This window comes from Bos mutus, chromosome 22 (genome assembly GCF_027580195.1).
Source record: "Bos mutus isolate GX-2022 chromosome 22, NWIPB_WYAK_1.1, whole genome shotgun sequence".
Taxonomy (NCBI): Eukaryota; Metazoa; Chordata; class Mammalia; order Artiodactyla; family Bovidae; genus Bos; species Bos mutus.
This window is the reverse complement of record NC_091638.1, coordinates 13,315,267-13,337,439: the sequence shown is the minus strand read 5'-3', so window position 1 is coordinate 13,337,439 and position 22,173 is coordinate 13,315,267. Positions and strand designations below refer to the sequence as shown.

The 22,173-nt window shown below is 45.6% G+C and overlaps 1 protein-coding gene across 3 annotated transcripts in view; it reads right to left on the bottom strand.

Annotated features, from left to right (window-relative positions):
- The window catches only part of MYRIP (myosin VIIA and Rab interacting protein), a 224,861-nt gene that overhangs the window by 34,179 nt on the left and 168,509 nt on the right, over positions 1–22,173 (bottom strand). For 2 of the 3 annotated variants that reach the window (XM_070359163.1, XM_070359164.1), the window contains exon 11: positions 9,526–9,765. The exons of the other annotated variant lie outside the window; for it this stretch is intronic. In XM_070359163.1, the coding sequence (XP_070215264.1) occupies positions 9,526–9,765 (240 nt within the window). The remainder of the gene's footprint in view (positions 1–9,525; positions 9,766–22,173) is intronic. 3 annotated transcript variants of the gene reach the window in all.

Sequence of the window (22,173 nt, the reverse complement as noted above, 5' to 3'; positions counted from 1 at the left end):
ACCTGCTCCAAATGTGATCCAGACTTCCCAGCCTGCTCATTACTGTTCTGTCCCACATCATAGGTGCTGCCTTGGCTCTATGAAATGCTCCTATCAAACCACCAGAGCAAGCAAGGAAATTTGTCCAAATGCCCTGATTTCATGTATTTTTTTCTTCCTCAAAGGTAAGAAAAGAAACTCCATATGTCATCCTAAATAGATGACAGAAATCTGTTAGAAAAATTCAGTGCAAATATGTTTCAGTTCTCATGAAACATAAGGCGCTTCAGCGATGCCTCTACCACCCGTCAAAATACATTCTCCATGAACAGACTCATGTCCCCAGAGAGTGACTTGATGTAAGAAGGTGGCACAGAATTGTGGAAAGAAATTGGAGCATGGACCTAATAAATTAGCATGTGTAATAAACTGCGACATGAAATGTAACAGAGATTAGAGAATGGACCTCTGGGGATGTTTGGGTTCTGAAATCATCTAGATTTTGATGATCAAAGTTATACATGAAAAAAATAAGATTATTTTTGATGGTGATGATTGAAATGAATTTTAAAAGTCTGCTATTTGCACATTTAGTTTAGTTATGGAGTTAAACCCACTGGTCTGTATGTCTCTCTGAGGTCATTTTCTCTCCCTTCCTGGGTGGAGTCCCCGTAGTCTGATGCAGGCACCTGAGCATGGCTGCTCCAGGACCTGGTAACGATGAGAGAGGAAGGGAACGCTGGGGCCACTGCCTGTGACCAAACCTGCCCGGGCAAGTCTTCAGCAGGCAGGACTCCCTCCCTGACCATGGTACTCATGGTCGTCGATCTCTTTTGCTTTTTGCACTCTGGCTGTTCAGAAAATCAGTTCCTGATACTCACTGGAAACACTTCCCCATGGCTGTCGGTAAACAGGGTTCTGCGAGGGCACGTGCTTGGCTCTGAAATAGCCTAGTGACACAGGAAACCACCTTCCACGTTCACTTGGAAAGGAGGTGCACCTGGCAACCAAGGCGATCTTCATAAATATAGGATCCTCCTGCTGAAATCTTTCCAGGTTCTTCCCGTCTCACACAGAACAGAAGCCGATGTTCTCTGCACGGCCCACATGGCTGGCTTGCTCTGGCTCCTCATCTCTCTCTCCATGGCTATGTTGCCCCAGCCACTCTACATCTTCAGGCGGTTCCTTGAACTTGTCAAGGTCATTTCCACCTTAAGGCCTTGCATGTATTTGCCTGGAAAGCCCTTCCTTTAGATCTTTGCCTGACGTTTTTCTTCTTGTCCTTTGGGTTTCAGTGGAAAGCACAGTCGGTCAGAAAAGTCAGGACCATCCAGGACACGTCCTCCTCCCAGCTGCATCCATGACTCTCCTGCTGAATCTTTTCTTGGGCACTGGTAACTGTGCACACCTTCCACTGCCTGTGTTTACACACTTCTCAGCTGTCACCCCTCAACAGCAGGGAAATCCCACCAGAGCAGAGCAGGGACCTTTCCTCGCCAGTCCCTACTGTATTATTCTAGCTCTTAGAATAGTTCAACAATTATTTGTTGAACAAATGGTAAATGAATAGGGATTCAAACTCTAGAACTTGTGCTACCACTTCTCACAGGAAGTTGGCATCTTTTCTGTTAGTGTCTCCTGTACCTAATGCTGGGCCTGCCAACCAGGGATGGCCATTAATTCCTTCGTTTGGGTGAACACTAAGGACCTTCCTCTCCAGCCACATCACTCCCTTCCAAAGAACAAGTGCACGTATGTCTCAACACATTTCTTAAAAATTGATCTCTGCCTGACCAGGGGTAAGAGGTGGGTGGGTGGTAAATATGAGATAAATCATGAGTTAAATTAAGAATATTCTAGACCATACTTCTGAACTATTTCATTGCATCCTTTACTAATATCTCATAAGTTTAATTACTCTGTCTTTAAAACAATGTACTATCTTAATAGGTCCTCTTTATTTTTCTAAAAATTTCTAGATTATTCTTTATTTTATCAGATGATTTTTTTAATCTTTTTGAAAAGTTAAAAAACTTCTGGTTCAGATTTTTATTTGAATTACACTAAATGTCTATCCTCATTTTGGAAGAATTCTTCTTTGCATGGTCCTTCCTACCAGCAAACTGGTAGGTTTCTTAGAGATTTGCAGTTTTCTTGTTAAGTTTTAACTTCACATTTTTTTTCCCTATTATGGATGGATTGTTGTTTAGTTGCTAAGTCGTGTCCAACTCTTTTGTGACCCCATAGGCTGTGGCCCTCCAGGCTCCTCTGTCCAGGAGAATTTCCAAGCAAGAGTTGCCATTTCCTTCTCCAGGGGATCTTTCCGACTCAGGGATCAAATCTGTGTCTCCTGCATTGGCAGGCGGATTCTTTATCACTGAGCCACCAGGGAATTTCTGTTTTATCTCCCCACCCCTCCAATCTGGTTTGAGATTCATATCTGTAAATCTTGGTTATGAAATGGGGAGTTCTCATGGAAACCCCAGAACCCCTTGAGCTGTACTGTGTATTGTGCTGAATGATCTGGATTTGTGAATAGACCTGCTCCTACTAGACCTTTTCTTTGAATAGGATGAATTTTTATTTTGCATTCATTTGCATCAAATTTGCTATATTCTATTTTTTTTAACTGAAGTTGATTTACAATGTTGTGTGAGTTTCAGGTATACAGCACAGTGCTTCAGTTAAACATAACTATCTATCCTTTCTCGGGTTCTTCTTCATTGTAGGTTATTACAAGATATTGGATATAGGTCCTTGTGCTATACTGTAGGTCTGAATTGTTTATCTGTTTTATATTTAGAGCGCAGAGTTGCTGTTTTCTTTTACATGTTCTTTGTAACTCTGGTAAGTGTTTTTGATCTCTGATTTTACCCTGGGGATCCTTTATATTTCTCCACACATTTTTCTCCCATTCTATGCAATAGCTATTTCAAACCCTGTCCACAATCCTGACAATCCAATTTCACCATCCCCTCACTTTCAGAAAGCAAACTTGCCTTCTAGTTCAGGGGGCTAGAGATGTAACCAAGCAGGACCCTATGGGGAATTCCCAGGACAGACTCTCCCATGTCCTCGGCCTGCCTCTTGTTTATAGAAAGACTTTACCTTCCTAAGCCAAACCTGAGTTCTAAAGAGTAAATTTAATACATTTAGAAGTGAGAAAATGCAGAAACAAAGAAAAACAGTCAAGTGAGACAAAATAATAGTTTAGCCATTAAACAAAGTCAAAGACCTTTAGTTCCTCTCAAGGGCTATAGATACGTTTCTGAGCCATGTCCTTTGAGCTGTTTGCAGACACCAAAACCCCCATCAGGTGGACCATGTTTACTGCATGCTGACCACCATCATGAAGGCCCCAGACAGGACGGAATCAGAGGGTCGATGATGTTGATTCCCGATTACCTCACCACCAACCAATCAGAAGAATGTATACAAGCCGATCACGCACCCTGCAACCCTCTCCCTCACCCTGTCTTTAAAAACCTTTCCCTGAAAGCCATCGGGGAGTTCCCACTTTTTGAGCATTAGCCATCCCCACTCTTGCTTAGCGCCCTGCAATAAACTTTCCTTCACAACCCAGTGTCAGTGGGTTGGCTTTACTGTGCACTTTGCTTCAGTAAGTGGGGCAAGGGGTTCGGGGAGGCTTAGAACACAAAACAAATTTTGTTCATCTTCCTAAAAATCAAATTTACCCACTTACTTATATCTGGACCATTCTGTCTTTGCTGTTCCATTGTTGACACCCCACCTGTTTTCTGGACCTCATCCTCTCCATTTTCCCAAAACTCCCTATTGTTGGACACTTAGGTTGTTTCAAGGTTTTCCTAATATAACACTTATATATAACCTAATATATATATTATTTATATATATATAACCTATATATATATATAACCACTTATATATAACCTAATATAACCTAATATAACACTTAATGATCTGCATTGTGATATACCCTTGGCTGCTTGTCTAGTTATTCCTCAGGATAAATGATCGAAAGTATATTTGCTGGGTCAAAGGGTATGCACGCTTGGATTGCTTTGAGTCACCAAGTCACCCATGCTAATATGTGCTACTTTGTGTATGTTAGACTGCCTGGTCCTCTGAACTCTTACCAACATAAATTATTGTCCTTTTTAACCATTAATTTGTTAGGCAAGTGGCATTTCATTATTTCAATTTGCATTTTTATTGCTTGTCTGAACAAATGCTAAACTTTGCCCTGTTCATGGCTGTCTTCCCATTGCCTCAGTGTGCTTCTGCTGAATGGAAAAAAAATGAATGAATGTACGAAACATATGCCAAGTTCTGGGCTGGGTGTTGCATTGAATACAGTTGAGATACAATGAAAATTGAATATTTTTTCATATGCTTATTGGTCATTCACCTTATTCTTTTTTGTTTTTGGTCAACTGTCTGCTTATGTAGACTGCCCTTTTATCTACTAGCATTATGAGAATATTAATTCTCAAGGGCTTAGCTCATCTTTTGCCTAGAGAGGAAGATGTTCTGCTGAAGTCCTCATGATCCAGGAGAGAACCCCGAACTCTCTTCCCAATCTCAAAGGCCCCTCCCCCACACACGGAGGACAAGAGTGTGGGGATGAGGGATGCCCGTGACAACACGGTGAGGTGGGACCTCACCTGTTCAAGCGCTGTGGATAAGAGCTGTAGCTCTAAGTGGTGAAGTTTCTATTTTTCCCTACAGCCAGTTGTTTAATAGAATCTTAGAAAAGAAGTGTTGATTCCTCAACAGGCATAAGGCCTCCTGAGATCAGGACAGCTTGTAAGATACAAGTTAGGATTGAACCTTATATTCAAATTAGCACCAACCGAAGACGGAGACACGCTTCTCAAATCACGCTACCTCGAGTGAGAGACACTGAATCCTCATGTGGATGGTGAGCCGTTTTACAAGGGTGAGACACGTTGGACAGGACTTGACTTTATGTGACAGCAACACGTGTTTCACAGCACGTTACGCTGCAGAGACCTACAGCTCTGGGCTTTCTCGGACAACAGTCAATCTGTCTGCTTGACCATTGACCAGGACTGTGTTTCTATGTGACTTGATACTAATTAATGAGGAGTGGCTGTGAGAAGATGTACAGATTTATCTCTTATTTGCAGAGAAAGGCACTTACTACTTTTTGCTCAGTACTTTGATGAGAACTATTTCATGAAACTGTGGATAGGGGAGATACCTGCTGGTCTGTGACTCCCTTGTGAAAATAAAACACAATGATTCAGTTACCTGTGATAGTTAATAAACAAAGACATTTAAATAATGCCTTTAAGACACTGCGTGTACGGATTTGACTATTAATGCAAGAATTCACTAATCTGGGTCTTCAACAAACACTCATTTTCCAAAAGATTGACACACAGGACATCTTCTGTCATATAAATAGTGTAATAAATGACACTTATTTCAGGAAACAAAAATGTATTTAATTCATGACATGTCTAGAGCCATGACTCTTTGGAGCCAGAAGGGACCTTGGGGGTCTCTGCTGTAAGTCTGGGAGATAAGGGGTTTGTGGGAGATCCAGCCCCTGCATGTAGCCTCCAAACTCCGGCCAGGAGTTCCTGGTCCTTCTTTACATCCTGCCCTCAGGAACGCAGCACCTACATATCTAGAGGCAGATGGTTCTAGGAAGCACTTTAGCCAGCCCTTTCTCCCATAACCATTGGCACAGTCACCTGCCTAGTGGTGGAGGAGAAGCAAAGGCTCATTCCTGGGCTTCAAGGATCCCAAGGTATGGAAGGTTGACCACTGAGGTTCAATGGAACCAAGATGGCTTCAGTTAAAAATATAACCCTCTAGGAGTCCAGGTTTCTGGACTAGCCCCAAGCTTTACAAGCTGGTTCTTTAGGTAGTTAAAACTCAAATGGCAGTGATCATCCTTAACTCATCCTCAGGCGTGGAACACCCAGCCAAAGTGAATCAGCTGTAGGGACCAGTTCTGTCTACAGCCAAGGGCTGACTCCCGTCCAAAAAAGCCTATTTCTAAAATGGTTCTTCTGCTGCTGGACAAGACTGTGAAGCCCTAATTTCTACATGGGTTGTCATACTAAGGACACTGACCTGCTGCTGATGTCCCTGTGTTGATGGGAATATGAACATTATTCTGCTATGGGCCCCAGATTACAGAATCCATGGTAGAGGCAGGAGGGACGTGAAGTCTGGATGAGGCTCTGTCTGGATGAGGGATCCTCCAGGTCAGGCAGAGGCTGCTAACAGTCAGCTAGGCTTTTAGATTTCCCCACTGCTCAGTCACAAACACTGCAGTGAGTGTTTGTGATCTGGGGCTCCATGTGTTCTCTGGTTTGGTTACTGTCTCAGTCTGGTTTCCCCAAAAGCAGACCCCAAAACATGGCTTCGAGTGCTTGGAGTTTATTTGAGAAGTGGTCCCAGGAACCAGTGGAGGAGTGGAGAAGAGAGGCAGGGAAGGGAAGAAAGCCTGCTTGAGCTGGTCCTCACTGCAGGTGCCCAGAGCAAGATTTACTGGGCATCAGTGGGCAGCATACATCCCAAGATCATTGCCCCAGAACAGGCAAAGGAGCTGGAGGATTTATACTCTATCAGTCACTGGATAGGGCTCTTTTTGGGGAGGGGAGCACTGCCTAGACTGTGCTTCTAGACCAGTGTCTAGAGTCTAGACACTCCCGGCCTACCTTCTGCACAGGAAGGGGCGCTCCTGCTGTGTCAGGGACCCCAGGCAGGTGGACCTTGGGCCAGTGTGCAGCAGCACAGTAAAGAGATAAGGCGAGCATCAACAGTTTCTGGAACAGTTTCTTTAGCCCAGATCCACTCCCCAACCAAGGTGTGTGTGTGTCTGCGTGTGTGCACTGCACAGACTGGTTGTGGTCATATTACAAGGGCAGTCATATTCACTCTGGTCCTGAAGGTGGGGACCTGGGAGGTTCTGATGCAGTATTTTCCCCGTCCCATTCTTCAGAGCATGACAAAGCACCGCATGTGGTTAGAGACCTCTGGCTTGACACTGCATGCATGGATGGCAAATAGGTACTAAGCTCTTCCTTCAGTGCTAGCACAGGGGTGTCATTTCACAACAGCGAAGTTTCTTCTCCTTGAGGTTGTTAAAGGGGCTCTGAGGTTATTACTATTTGCTGGGCTCCGGCTTTGTGTTACACCTATGCTGTAAACTTCAGTTGTCTCAACTCTATAAAGGGGCATGGTTATACCCATTGTACAGATGAGGCCAACGTGCATTTGTCCAATCAACCATGAAGACCCAGACAGGGTCCTAGGGATAGATATAAAAACAAGGTGCACGTGGGCTTGTTGACATGCTGGGAGCAAGTTCAAGGGCCACAGGCAGCTCCAGCCGCTGAGTGGACAAAGGACTGGAGGGGCCACAGAGGGCAGCTAGGAGGCAGGTGTAGTGAGCAGACAAGAAAAGGCCTGGACTTAGAACCAAAGTCCAGAGTTTGCAAACTGCATGGCTGTGTTTCACACTCTGTCTAACCCTGAAGCCTCTCTTTACACCCTTCTGATTCTAAACAACCTTTCATAGATGAACCTCTATTTCTGTTTTCCTTTAATCAGAGTAACCCATTCTTGATGGAGAAAGATATATTAATTTTCTCTTTTGGTTTGCTATCTGCGTTTTTATATACACTGATTCATGGTTGGTGGTGGGAAAAACTTTAACTTTGGGAAACTGGCACATTTGGGAGTTTGGATAAAAGCGATGCCCCTAATTTCCTACTCAGCGAGGGCACAGGGCAGGGTGGAGGCAGGAAGGGTCAAAGTGCCCAGGACTTGCCTCCATTTCCTGTTCACATTCCACCCAGCAGAGCCCAGTACAGATGGGTGGCTGTGCCTCCAGAAGGTGAGGCTCGCAGGTGAATGGGGGTTGAATGTGCTGGACTCATCCCAGCCCAGCACCCCACCGGTACAGCGTGAGTTGGGACCACGAGGCAGCAAAGTCAGTAGGATGTGGAGTCATCGTAAGAAATAACACACTATGCTTCAGTTGCCCTCTGGCTCTCAGCCCTAGCAGACAAAATGTGACTGTAATGGGGCATCGGTTCAAGCAGCAGAGAGGATCAAAGCTCATAACTGGAGACGAGGCAAGGGGTTGGAGCCCACATCCCAGGGAAGGGCTGCCTGTGAAGGCCAGAATCTGCTCTCCACCCACAGACATGCCAGGGGAAAGAGGGATATACCATCCCCAGGCACAGGAACCGGCTGGTTTATGAGGGAGGATTCAATGGTTGTGGAGGATGGGCTGGGAATGAGTGAAAGGCAGAGTGTGAGGTGTTGGAAGGTTCAGGGGCTCAGCCATGAAGGACGGTGCAGACTGCTTGGGCTGGCCAGCCCCCTGCTTAGCACCCCAGCTTGGCTGCTGAGCAGATGAAGGGGGCTCATAGACTATATATATGGGTTACCAGCAGTCATTAGCTTAGAGAGCCTACTCTCAGAATAGGGAAAAAATGGATCCTAAGTACAAAGAATTTGAGATATTACCAGACAAGATGTAATCTGAGTTTCAGAAGCAGCAGCTTATAGAGGAAGGAGCCTGTGACTTGAGGCCAAGAGGTTTGTGATGCAGCCTCCGAAACCTACTAGCTGTAGGCCTTGAGCAAGGACCTTCACGACTGGTCTCAGTTTCTTCCTCTGCACATGGGGCTGTGTCTGCCTCAGAGGTTTTACATTAAATGAACTGACACATGCAAAGCACCAGACACATAGGAGACGCTGAACAAATGCTGGCTTCTCCCCTGCCAGGAGGCAGCGGGGTCGAGTCTAGGGTGGACGTACTTAGGGAGGAGCTGTGGGGGGAACCCAGGCAGGTCATGGAGGATGGTGGGAGAGAGGCTGGGATCCCCTTCTGCCAGAGGCAGGGTCTGTTTTCTGTGGTTTTCACACCACGTCCCTTGGAACTCGGTGGCCTACTTGGGCTTGGAAGGAAGAGAGGACAGTGGGACTGAAGATCAAGTGATTGGGGTTTGGGAGACCCCTCGGACCAGCAGTGTTTGTATCTGATTAGAACCCTGGGATTCCATATAAGGTTTGTTTGGGAAAGGTTCTAAGTAAGTCAAGCCCAAATCTGAAAACTGCAGAGATAGTGACCTAGAAGGCAACTTTCAGTGTGAAGACTTTATACTATGAGATGAAGCTTTAGCACTGGCTAAAAGAGGGCTGGCTAGATGCCCTCAATCCACAGGAAACATTCCTCGGGGGGAGGGTGGTGCGAAATAACACAGCTCTTACCAGTAAGAAAGACTGTGGGTACTACATTACAGACTCGAAAGGCAAGGGCTGTCTTGATGAAAGATGGGATATGACAGGTCTTGGGAGATATCCAAGGACATGCGGGGCTATTTTCCTGATTGAATAACTCTGCATTAATCAAGTCAAGTTTTCCTGGGCTCTCCCAAGTGCACAGGGATGGGCATCTTAGAGAGTGCTCTTTGGGGTCTCAGCACATCTCAGCACAAATACAGAGCCTCGCCCCAGCGGCAAGAGACCGGGCAGAGACTGGGCTGTCTGCTGTGACTTCACAGCCCTTACCTTCTTCAGCTCTTCCTGGACACTCTGGCTGTTGTCTTCAGAGGACAGACTTTCCTTCCGGTTCTCGGACTCAGTCTTGGGCTCGGATTCCTGATCCTCCCCAGAAGAAGTCTCCTTCTCACTCATTTTCCTTGCTAGCTCGTACAGCCTGTTCCTCCGTTTCTCTTCTGTGGTGTCTGTGCTGGCCCGGGGGTGCCGAGCCTCACTGCTGGTGTCAGTCTCTGATAAACCACCTGGCACCTGAAGGAAAGCCAGAATCACGAGCTGAAGACCCTCTGCTACAGCCCTGTTGTTCCCGATAATCGCCAGGTAAAGGTCAGTCCTTTACATGAGGCTTCCCTGATGGCTCAGTGGATAAAGAATCTGCCTGCAAGGCAGGAGACATAGGAAATGGGGGTTCAGTCCCTGAGTTGGGAAGATCCCCAGGAGAAAGAAATGACAACCCACTCCAGTATTCTTGCCTGGGAAATCCCATGAACAGAGGAGCCTTGTGGGCTCCAGTCCATGGGGTTGAAGAATCAGACATGATTTAGCGACTAAACCACCAAAGGTCAATGAAAATGAAGGTAAACTAAACCAGAAAATGAGGCTCTTGCTTGATCTGCTTTCCCTATGGATGAGCTCTTACTTTTTATTCTTACTTTCTCAAACATATGCATCTTAACACTTTGTTAGAACTTTAGGCAGAACCAATGCAATACTGTAAAGCAATTATCCTTCGATTAAAAAAAACAAAACAAAACAAAACTTTAGGCAGGTGAGCATCTGTAGTCAGAAAAGTGAATTCAGTGTTTTTCATTTGCAGAATACTTATCCAGTGGCTACTAGGGGCAACACTGTGCTGGTACTGAGGATGCAAGTCTGAGCAAACCTCCACCAGCTCCCAGTGGAGGAGACACTAAAACCCTGCTAAGTGCAGAGAAGCAGGGGTGGGGATGGAGGCTCTGACAGCCCTGCTAAGGGGCACCTGATGGGAGGGCTGAGAGTTAGGGAAAGCTGGCTTGTGGAAGTGGTGTTTGAGTTGAGATTCAAAGTGCAGCAGTTACCCAGCTAAAAGGGAGAGAGGAAAGAACCATATTCTGGGCAGATCACAAAGATTTTGAGATGGTGTGAGGTTCTTGTGCACAGTTAAGGAATATTATGCCACCTTCCCTTGATAGTCACACAATTACATCTCTGGCTCCTACCATCTCCTAGAGCTCCCTCTATGAGTAGAGCCCTGACCGGGCCTGGGAAACTCCAGGAAGACATGGAAATCGTTAAGTCTCACTCTATTCTTCACCTCATGTTGGACAGATGTGTATGGAATTTTAACAAGATAACCCCCAGCGTACCATCAGGGTCCACTGCACACAAGATTAGCTTTTGAATTTCCTCTTTGAGTTGTTCTATCTGTTTAAAAGGCTTGGTCTTTCATGACTTTTATTCTTTATTGAAGAACTCCCGAAGAACAAAGAGAAAATGTACTAATTCTGTAAATAAAACTCCTTCCATCTTGCAATTATTATCTGGGTTCATTGGATCCTTTTATAAATCTAAGACACATGACAAGATTTTCATGATCTCATTTTCCTTATCTTTGGAAATATTTTGCTGTTTTATTATCCTGGGAATTATCTTTCATCATTACTCATCAAATACTTCCAATTATGCTAAAAAAGAGACTAGAATAACAAAAGAGAAAAATGGAATTACTTGGATGATTCAACATGGAAATAAATCATCGTCATTTTGAGTCTGCTTTTAGCTCACTGTATACAGTTGGGAATTCAAATTTTTCATAATGGCAAAGGAAAAAAAACTGAGAGAACAACATTTCACAATTATTAGATGACTCAGAAGATGAAGTTGGAGAGCAGCTCCACAGACTCGAATGATGATGGACGAAATTGGTTGTTTAAGTAAAATCTCAGACCAAGAGTCTTCAGATGACAGTGGCCTAAGTGAATTTTCTCAAACCCAAGAATCAATAAGTAAACAAAGAATCGATGAGTAAACAAAGAATCAATGAGTAAACAATGCATCTATCAGGATAAGAGAAAAGATGGTGTTTTCATTCAGTTTGTCATTCGACAGGAATGGCTTCATCACACAACATTTCGCAACAAGAATCTAGACCATCCTGTTCTGCTAAAAAGGTGTGGCAGATTCTTTATGAAGTTCATGTTTCAAATTCGCTTGATTCAGTTTATAATTGGACAGATGCTTAAAAGGGAGCTGTTTATATAAAGGCAATTAAAAGGAGACAGATGATAGAAGTGAAAAAAAAAATCACCGGACTGATAAACAGGGTCCCTTGGATGGTGATTTTTTTTTTCTGGCCCTGAATAAGAATCAATGGTGAGGACCTCAGGAAAGGTGGCCGATGCCCCCAGGATGCTTGAGAAGGAGGCCTATGGTCTTAGGACTTGGGGGGAGCTCCACAGGAAGAATGGTCTCTGAGCAGGTTCTTGAGAGAGGAGGAGCATTTTAATATGTTGACATGGGATAGGCATTGTTGGTGAGGAAGCAGCAGGATGGTTAAGACCCAGGGTGCATGAAGCTGCTCGGCACAGTTAGAGGAATAAGGCTCAGAGGTGGAGAGCATGGGGAGCTTCGGGGTGTGGAGAAAACAGGCCTGGGTCAGACTGCAGAGGAGTAAGCGTCTGCCAGGTGGAGCTAGTGGTAAAGAACCCACCTGCCAATGTAGGATACCTAAGAGATGAGGGTTTGATCCCAGGGTTGGGAAGATCCCCTGGAGGAGGGCATGGCAACCCACTCCAGTATTCTTGCCTGGAGAATCCCATGGACAGAGGAGTCTGGCAGGCTACACTCCATGGGCTCACAGAGTCGGACACAAATGAAGCAACCTGGCACAGCACAGCAGGCGTCTGTCTAAGGAGTGAGCTTTACCTGTCAAGTATCTCTGGGCTCTTGGGTCTCCCCAGGCTGCTGGTGGCACCAAGGGCACTCAGAAGCTGGCTCATGGAAGATCTTGGGTGTTCCTGGAAGGTTAAGCACCCAGGAGCTCCCTAGAGTAGAAATTAGGTAGCTGACCAGGAGCTGCACGACAGGGTTGGAAATGGATGAAAGTGAGAGCCGAGGTGGGGCCTGAGGGAGAGATCCAGGGTTCTAACTGAGCACACAGGGGCGGAGCCTTAGACACTGGTGGGATGCCCAGGCTGGGGGCCAGTGCAGAGGATGACTTGATGAACAGGGGCCCCATCACTGAGAGATCTGCAGGGACCAGGAACACTGCTCGGCTCTCAGAGGACGCCAGAAGGCCCCTCACAACCCAAGATGGTGAAGCTGGAGAAAGTGGAGGGGTTGGATGACTGGTTATTTACTTTAAAAATACAGTTTTAAACAGAAAGTTGCAAGCGGCTAAGTAAGCGTCTGTTGGATTGGCTGGTTTTACATTCCTGGCTCTTCAGAGTGGGGAGACTGATGAGGAAATTTAAGGGAAAAAAGTTGCCTTTTCTTTGCACATTTCTATTTAGTGTGTGGAGTGTGTGCGTACATGCTCAGTTGTGTCTGACTCTTTGTGACCTCATGCTCTGTAGCCCACCAGGCTCCTCTGTCCATGGGATTCTCCAGGCAAGAATACTAGAGTGGGTAGCCATTCTCTTCTCCAGGAGATCTTCCCGACCCAGGATCAAACCCGAGAATCCTGCATTGGCAGGTGGATTCTTTACCACTGAACCACCTGAGAAGCCCCTAATGTCGCTGCTGTTGCTGCTAAGTTGCTTCAGTCGTGTCCGACTCTTCACGACCCCATAGACTGCAGCCTACCAGGCTCCGCCATCCATGGGATTTTCCAGGCAAGAGTACTGGAGTGGGATGCCATTGCCTTCTCTGCCTAATGTGGTGATTCTGGCTAAATAAGGATGATGTTATTGTTGTTCAGTTGCTAAGTCGTGTCTGACTCTTTTCGACCTCATGGACTATAGCCAGGTTCCTCTGTCCTCCACTATCTTCCAGAGTTGGCTCAAATTTATGTCCATTGAGTTGGTGATGTTATCTAATCCTCTGCCACCCCTTTCTCCTTTTGCTGTCAGCCTTCCCCTGCATCAGCGTCTTTTCCAGTGAGTTGGCTCTTCATATTAAGTGGCCAAAGTACTAGAGTTTCAGCTTCAGCATCAGTCCTTCCAATAAATATTTGGGACTGATTTCCTTTAATATTTGATCACTGGTTTGATCTCCTTGCAGTCCAAGGGAGTCTCAAGAGTCTTGTTCAGCACCATAATTCAAAAGCATCAATTCTTCAGCGCTCATCCCTCTTTATGGTCCAACTCTCACCTTCGTACATGACTACTGGGAAAACCATAGCTTTGGCTCTATGGAACTTTGTTGGAAAAGTTGATGTCTCTGCTTTTTAATATTCTGTCTAGGTTGGTCATAGCTTTTCTTCCAAGGAGCAAGCGTCTTTTAATTTCGTGGCTGCAGTCACTGTCCCCAGTGATTTTGGAGCCCAAGAAAACAAAATCTGTCACTGCTTCCATTTTTTCCCCTTCTATTTGCCATGAACTGATGGGACCAGATGCCATGATCTTCGTGTTTTGAATGTTGAGTTTCAAGCCATCTTTTCACTCTCCTCTTTCACCCTCATCAAGAGGCTCTTTAGTTCCCCTTCACTTTCTGCCATTAGATGGTATCATCTTCATATCTGAGATTATTGATATTTCTCCTGGAAATCTTGATTCCAGCTTGTGATTCATCCAGCCCGGCATTTCTCATGATGTTCTCTGCATACAAATTAAATAAGCAGGGTGACAATATACAGCCTTGTTGTACTCCTTTCCCAATTTTGAATGAGTCAGCTGTTCTATGTCTGGTTCTAACTCTTGCTTCTTGACCTGCATACTGGTTTCTGAGGAGACAGGTAAGGTGGTCTGGTACTCTCATCTCTTTAAGAATTCTCCACAGTTTGTTGTGATCCACACAGTCAGAGTGTAGTCAGTGAAGCAGAAGTAGATGTTTCTCTGGAACTCCCTTGCTTTCTCTATTATCCAATGAATGTTTGCAATTTGATCTCTGGTTCCTCGGCCTCTTCCAAACCCACCTTGTTCATCTAGAAGTTCTCGGTTCACGTACTAAGCCTAGCTTGAAAGATTTTGAGCATTACCTTGCTAGCATGTGAAATGAGTACAATTGTATGGTAAAAGTTTAAATACCTGATGACAGAATACTCATTCAGATAAACTAACATATCTTTTTTTCCAAGAGATTCTCTGTGGTTCTTTATCAGTTCTTTATAATCTGCAGAACTTGCAGATTCTCTGCAAGTTCTTTATCAGTTCAGTTCAGTTGCTCAGTCATGTCCGACTCTTTGCGACCCCATGAATTGCAGCACACCAGTCCTCCCTGTCCATCACCAACTCCCGGAATTCACTCAGACTCACATCCATTGAGTCGGTGATGCCATCCAGCCATCTCATCCTCTGTCGTCCCCTTCTCCTCCTGCCCCCAATCCCTCCCAGCATCAGAGTCTTTTCCAATGAGTCAACTCTTCGCATGAGGTGGCCAAAGTACTGGAGTTTCAGCTTTAGTGTCATTCCTTCCAAAGAAATCCCAGGGCTGATCTCCTTCAGAATGGACTGGTTGGATCTCCTTGCAGTCCAAGGGACTCTCAAGAGTCTTCTCCAACACCACAGTTCAAAAGCATCAGTTCTTCCAAGTCCTTTATACTAATCTTTAATTTTTCGTTTTTGTTTCATTGATACCCTAAAAAAAGCACATTGTGGGTTACAGGGCAACCACCTTGCCCCTGAGTGCTGCCAGGGGATTGCCATTCCTTTGTTTGATTTATGCTTCTGGTGGTGCTAACAGGTCTCTTACATTGACAGTATTTAAGTTTTAATGCAGCCATTCTCAAACCAGATACCGTCTGAAAATTCTTGGGTAATCCATGAATTCCCAAGATTGAGAAATACAAAGGTAGACATAAATGGAGGCGATGGGGACGTGAAGGGTGGAGGAAGGAACTGCAGGGTTCCTGTGGCTGAGCATGGTCGTGTGGTGTGGGTGAACACTGCTCCGGGTGCTGCACACACAGAATCTCATTCAAGAGGCCCAGTCGTCCCCTCTGTATCCCTGAGGACACTAACATGAGTAGGCTGTCCAAGGTCACGTGGCTAGAGTGTGGCTGAGCTGAAGATGGCCTGACCCTAAAGGCCAAGCTCTTTGCATTCTTCCAAGATAAAGCTAGAAGCTCCACACTAAACCACACTCCTTGGAGGGAGACCAGATTGCAGAACCGCAGAGCAGGGGAAGAACCCGAGATGCAAAGGAAACCTCTTGTTTCACAAGGGGAAATTATAAAGGGGTGAGGAGATCCTTTTTCTAGCGGCACGCTGGCAATGGGTACTCAGATTTTCTCAGTCCCCCTTTCCTTCAGTCAGCCTGGTGGTCTGTCTTTATAGACCTTGGAATCCTGCCTGCTTTAATTCAGAGCAGCTTTTCTCCACCTCAGCCTCATCACCACCATCATCCAGATTCTCCGCATGTTTTAAGGGAGGAAAGTCAACGTCTTCCAGGCTGGACAACCCCAGTCCTCGCATTGCTTTCCCAGAGCTCGCCTTCCAACCATCAGGCCACTCGAGGTGGGGCAGTGGGAGCCTCTAGTCTCCTCCATCCTCTCCAAAGGAGGCCCACTAAACGATTACTCTCAGAGGTCACACGTCAGACCTCTGAATATACCCGGGTGTCCTGGTGGCCCTCGTCAGCCCCAGTGATGAAAGATTCTGATCCTGACCTAAAAATCAGAATTTTGGCAGCTTGCTTTTAGGTATTATTTCAGTCGACTACAGAGGAAAGCCCCAAAAGGCTAACTAACCCTAGACACTCTTTACACAGCAAATGGCCATGGTTCTATGTGCAAATCCCTTGGCATACACAGTGATCCCAAATTCGAGAAGAGCAGAAAGAGCCTGGGGCTGGCCGACTCCACCGATGTCCCGTTTCTTCTGCGGGCCTGGGAAAGCTCTGTCTCTGGTGCCTTCAGGTGGAGGTTTATCCTCTCCCGATGTATTGATGTTAACCCCAAACTAGATGTATTCACATGCTGTACTCTGGTGAATAAGGCATTTTTAAAAATAACCAGTGTGATAAGAACAGTCATACCTACAAAAATATACGTCAAATCCTTGGTCAGCTTAACAGGGTGGAAATGGGAAGGTGGAACCTGGAATTTTATCAGATTTAATGCTGAAATACATCTGCCTGCCTTGAGGAGCACGCCTCCCAGTGCGAGGGTCTGAGTTGGGCCAGTGGAGCTGCACAGGGGGGCCTGGGCCTTGGGGACCAGTCTGGTGAAGGGGGTTATGGGAGCTCAACACCTGGATGTCAGCTGGAAGGCTCAATTTTAACTTTTATAGTTACAGGTCGGTTGTCCTGGTGTGATTCCCAAGCTGTTCTCTGAGTCCTTCGTATTATAAAATTGACTTAAAAATAAACAAGAAAAGTGCAAGTATTAGTCATCCAGTCGTGTCTGTCTCTGTGTGACCCCATGGACTGTAGCCCACCAGGCTCCTCTGTCCATGGGATTCTCCAGGCAAGAATACTGGAGTGGGTCATCTTTTCCTCCTCCAGGAGATTTTTCAGATGCAGGGATTGAACCCGGGCCTCCTGCATTACAGGCGGATTCTTTACCGTCTGAGGCACCAGGAAACCTCAATGAAATCTGGGACTCAGATCCCTCTTCCAGAGCCCAAATCCCTCTGATGGGTGGGCTGTGCCCCTGGTCTGTTTTCCCTCTGGAATCTCCTGTCTGGCAGAATTAACTACACCATTTGTTGAAACAGCAGCCATTTCTGGAATTATGGCAATCTGTGCAAAATACCCAGAAAACCATTAGCCTGGACTTCTCAGGTCAGTATTTATATGAGGAATACGCATTTAAGTCACAGTTATTTTCATACTGACTACAGTTGGCCTGTCACTTTGTGGAAACATCTTTTAGGAAGGAAGCAGCATTAACAGTGAACTTCATCTTTTTTTTTTTTCTCTCTGACTCAGCATTGGAACTGGGTATAGATTCAGTCACATGATCCTTGGATTTTGATAGTGATTCAGTACCTGGACTGTAGTGCCAGCATGAGGGTCAGAATCTTAGAAGGGGCACAAAGAGGCTCCTAAAGAATCATGTGCTGAACTTCAGGTCAGGGGCTGGGATAGTGGGGCTGAGGGCTGTTCCCGATCCCCTTCTTTTCATTGCCAACGACCTGCTACCTGCTGTGAGTGGGCTGGGTTCCAGTCCCTCCTGTAATGTTGTTACTTAGTCACTCATCATGTCTGACTCTTTGTGACCCCATAGACTATAGCCCTCCAGGCTCCTCTGTCCATGGGATTCTCCAGGCAAGAACACTGGAGTGGGTTGCCATGGCCTCCTCCAGGGGATCTTCCCGACCCAGGGATAGAACCTGTGTTTCCTGCATTGGCAGGCAGATTCTTTACCACTGAGCCACCTGGAAAGCAATCCCTACTCTAGAGAGAGCTCAACATTTCCCTCATGGGGTGAACACGCCTTTACTGCCACAGGAAGTAAAGGCTTTAACTGACAGGTAGCCCCGCTATTTAATATCCGCCCAAAGTAGGGCCACAATTTAACTACAGCAAAACAAAAGTCATCATTTTTGGCCCATCCATCCTAAGTCCCTTCAGTTGTGTCCAAGTCTTTGTGACCGTATGGACTGTAGCCAACCAGGCTCCTCTGTCCATGGGATTCTACAGGCAAGAATACTGGAGTGGGTTGTCATTTCCTTAATATCCAACAGAGTCCTGGTTAAAAATGTAAAGCTCTGAGCACTTGTATTCATGCACATTTCTCTTCCCCACTGGGGAGAAAACTTAATAATTCATCAGGGCCTATGACACAAGAATGTTAAAGAAAAACTGTTATGTACAGTAAATATCTCATTGCTTTCTAGACTTGTTCTCTGCAACCAGCTAGTCATGGAGGCACCAGAAATTCTCACTAACAAGGGGAATCACTTGACAGGTCGTTGTCTAAGATTTTTCTTCTGTGCAGGGGGTATTTGATCATACATGCTCTCAACTGTTTCCAAGTTACGATCTGTACTTGCGGAGGCTGCCGTGGAGGTGGGAGTGAGAGGCATGAGGAACCGGCAGCCTTATCTCAGAGCAGCTCTTTAAGTTTTCATGTAAAGGAAGGTTCTATGCTAACAAGCTATGAAAATCAACGGTGAGGAATTGGGGTGGAGAAGTGGGGACTCTCATCCTTTAGTCTGTGCATTGGAGGGAATTCAGATACAGTTTGAATTAGACTGAAGGCCTTGCTTGGGAGTGTTCTCTTAACACACCTCAGAGGTAGGTGGATCTGACAGGTGGCTCACTGTTCGCAGGTGTGGGGGGTGTTGTCACTCCACAACCACCTTGCGTGGTCTTGCAAGACATCTCAGAGTGCCTCTCTTTGAATTCAGAGCTGTACAGCACTCATGCCTGGGGGAGGCAGCCATCCACTCCTTGACAGATCTCACAACCCAATCCAGGAGCAGCTCGGACCGGTAGAGGTCAGGTTATTTTGGCCCCTCGTAGGCCCAAGCTGACTGGGCTGTCCCTAGAGTCATGTACTGGTGCACACTGAGTGGCACTGTGAGAAGCAGCCTCCAAAGTGTGTGTCATTTGAAGCAGTTCATGGAGGGGGCTGTATTTATTCTGTGTTCTCTCCATAAGGACCCGTGGGATAAATTTCTCTGGGATCTCAGCTCCAGGAGCAGCATCTTTTAAGGAATGGATTTATGATTCTAATATGGCTTCCATGACTCAGAAAACTGCTCATAGTTTCCTGCAGATATAAGTTTAATAATCCAATAATGATTTGATGACAACAATGTTAGATCTTACCTCGTGCTGTGTGCGTGCTGTGCTTAGTTGCTAAGTCGTGTCTGACTCTTTTGCGACCCTTTGGACTATAGCCTGCCAGGCTCCTCTGGGATTTTTCAGGCAAAAATACTGGAGTGGGTTGACATGTTGTGACATTCCAACATGACACTTCCATGTTGGAATCTTCCCAACCCAGGGATCAAATCCGCATTTCTTGAGTCTCCTGCATTGCAGGCAGACTCTTTACCACTGAGCCACCAGAGAAGCACTTCTTACCTCCCATTATCCCCAAAAGTAAAGTACAGATGGACTGAAGAGCTAAATGCAAAATTCAAATCTATAAAGTATTAGAAAAGAACAGGAAAACATTCTTAAAACCTTGGCGATTTAAAACTTTCTCAAACAAGACACAAAATTTAAAGGAAATGAAAATAACTGATAAGTTATTAGTAACAAAATGTTTTGCATGTAAAATATACTTAAAGTTAAGGTGAAAGTGATAGACCAGGGGAGAGTATTTTCAGTGTGTAGCCATCAAAGAAGTAAGATCTACAGTGTAATTCGAAAATAAATTACTAAAAATCAAGAAGACAAAGTCTGACAAAATAATAGAAGGAACATATAAATGTGTCTTTCACAGAGGAAAAAAATGCAAATAGCTGTAAATATAGGGAAAAATATTCAATTTCAGTAGTAACTATGTCAACTAAAAAGAAATATATTTTTTTCCTCACATAAAGTTGGCAACAATGTAACAGACTGACAACACCAAGCACTGTTGACAGCATGAGAAAATGTGCCCCACAGTGTGTGGCTACGCAGGCTGCTGGGAAGTTTGGAGAGTTTAATTTGGGGAGTACTCATTAAAATTAAAGATCCATTTATGCCTCAAGTCAGCACGTTTACTCCTGTACTTGTAGAAAGAGGTTTGCACACTGGTACTTTCTGCGGTATTGTTTAAAACCCCAAACACTGGAAAAGCCCTGAATGTCCATCGTTACAGAAACTATTGATTGTGGGTCCCTCCCCTCCTGGAACACTGGGGAACTGAGGGGGTTGGATGTTTGGAGCGACACTGGTAAAGTCCTGTGCCTGGTGCAAGGTGATAATAAAAAGCCTGACTTGGATCTGATTTATTATTGTTTTAAAATTCTCATCAGGCAATGCCTGCATATTGCTTGCATCCTGGGCAAATGGCTCCCACTCCCATACTCCCCCCTGGGGACCACTGGGATGCTGAGATCTGTGTGCTCTGACCTCTCCATCACTTACTGTTAGGAAGAAGGGGTGGAAGAATAGAGGGAGTAGCATGCCAATTTTGCTGAAACACAGGTACATTTACAGAATACTATTTCTAAATGTGCTATACATATATGATGCACAAATACAGCTGTAGTCATTTGGTGGGAGAGAGCAGGGATGTAGGGTTGTGGTCAAGCAGACTATATCTGTGGTGGTTTAGTCACTAAGTTGTATCCGACTCTTGGAATCCCATGTACTATTGCCCGCCAGACTTCTCTTTCCATGGGATTTTCTAGGCAAGAATACTGGAGTGGTTTGCCATTTCCTTCTCCAGGGGATCCTCCCAACCCAGGGATCGAACCGGGGTCTCCTGCACTGCAGGCAGATTCTTTACTGACTGAGCTACCAGGGAAGCCCGACTATATCTGTATGTTTTAATAACATCTATGTTATTTATATATTTGCATATATACATATAAGTATGCGTGTGTGCGTACTAAGTCACTTCAGTCGTGTCTGACTCTTTGCGACCCCGTGGACTGTAGCCCGCCAGGCTCCTCTGTCCATGGGGATTCTCCAGGCAAGAATACTGGAGCGGGTTGCCATGCCCTCTTCCAGGGGAGCTCCCCAACTCAGGGACCGAACCTGCGTCTCGTGTGTCTCCTGCATTAGCAGGAGGGTTCTTTATCACTATGCCATCTGGAAAGCCCTTATAAGTACACAAATAGTTAAAGATATACATTTATATACCTTTTCTTTTTTGAGGGGAGAACTGCCCTAGGAAATTAAGCAGAAGGGAGGATGGAGAGGAGGGCCAGGGTTTTGAGGTCCCCAGAAGTTCAATGCCATCGCCACCTAGTGGGGAGGAGAGGACACTGCCAGGGAGGCAGATAGCCTCGGTCCTGGGTCCTTTCTGCTGGCCCTCGCCTTCTCCCTGTTGATGCCTCCTAAGACTCATCAGCAGAAGACAACTTACAAGTCATCTTAGAATAAATAGGGAACTTCAGGCACCTAGTGATGATGGATAGGTGGCATTTTATACTTGCATTTCAATCACGCAGACAACCCCCAAGAATATCCCTTGAGGCAAATCACCCAGAGTCCCTGGAAAACTGTCTCCACTTGAGCTAGATGATACTGAATCACAGTTGAACAGAATTTTATAAATTTTTCATTTACGATCACGACAAACTCACATGGTAGATTTGTAATGATCTTATTTTACAGAGGAGAAAGTGAGAGCCTGGACCAAATTTCTAAGTAATATATTAGCAGATCAGGTAGCATTGATGCTAAATCCTGTGACCTGAAGTCCTCTGAGGTCATGACTACCTTAAAGGGGGCCCCAGGATCGGGGACCTGGCTGACACATTCATAGAAGCTGATACATTTACTGTAGCAGATGCTGGTGATGTCCTGGGCTGTATCCCCCTGGACCTACATGAGTTGCCCACAGCCATGGGGGACAGTTTCTGACCCACTGATGGTTTTCCACCTCAGATCTAGTCTCTCTCCATCTGAGGGATTTCTCAGGCACCATTCATGCAAACCTGTGTATAAAGTTTAGGCCCACCCTGGATGGGA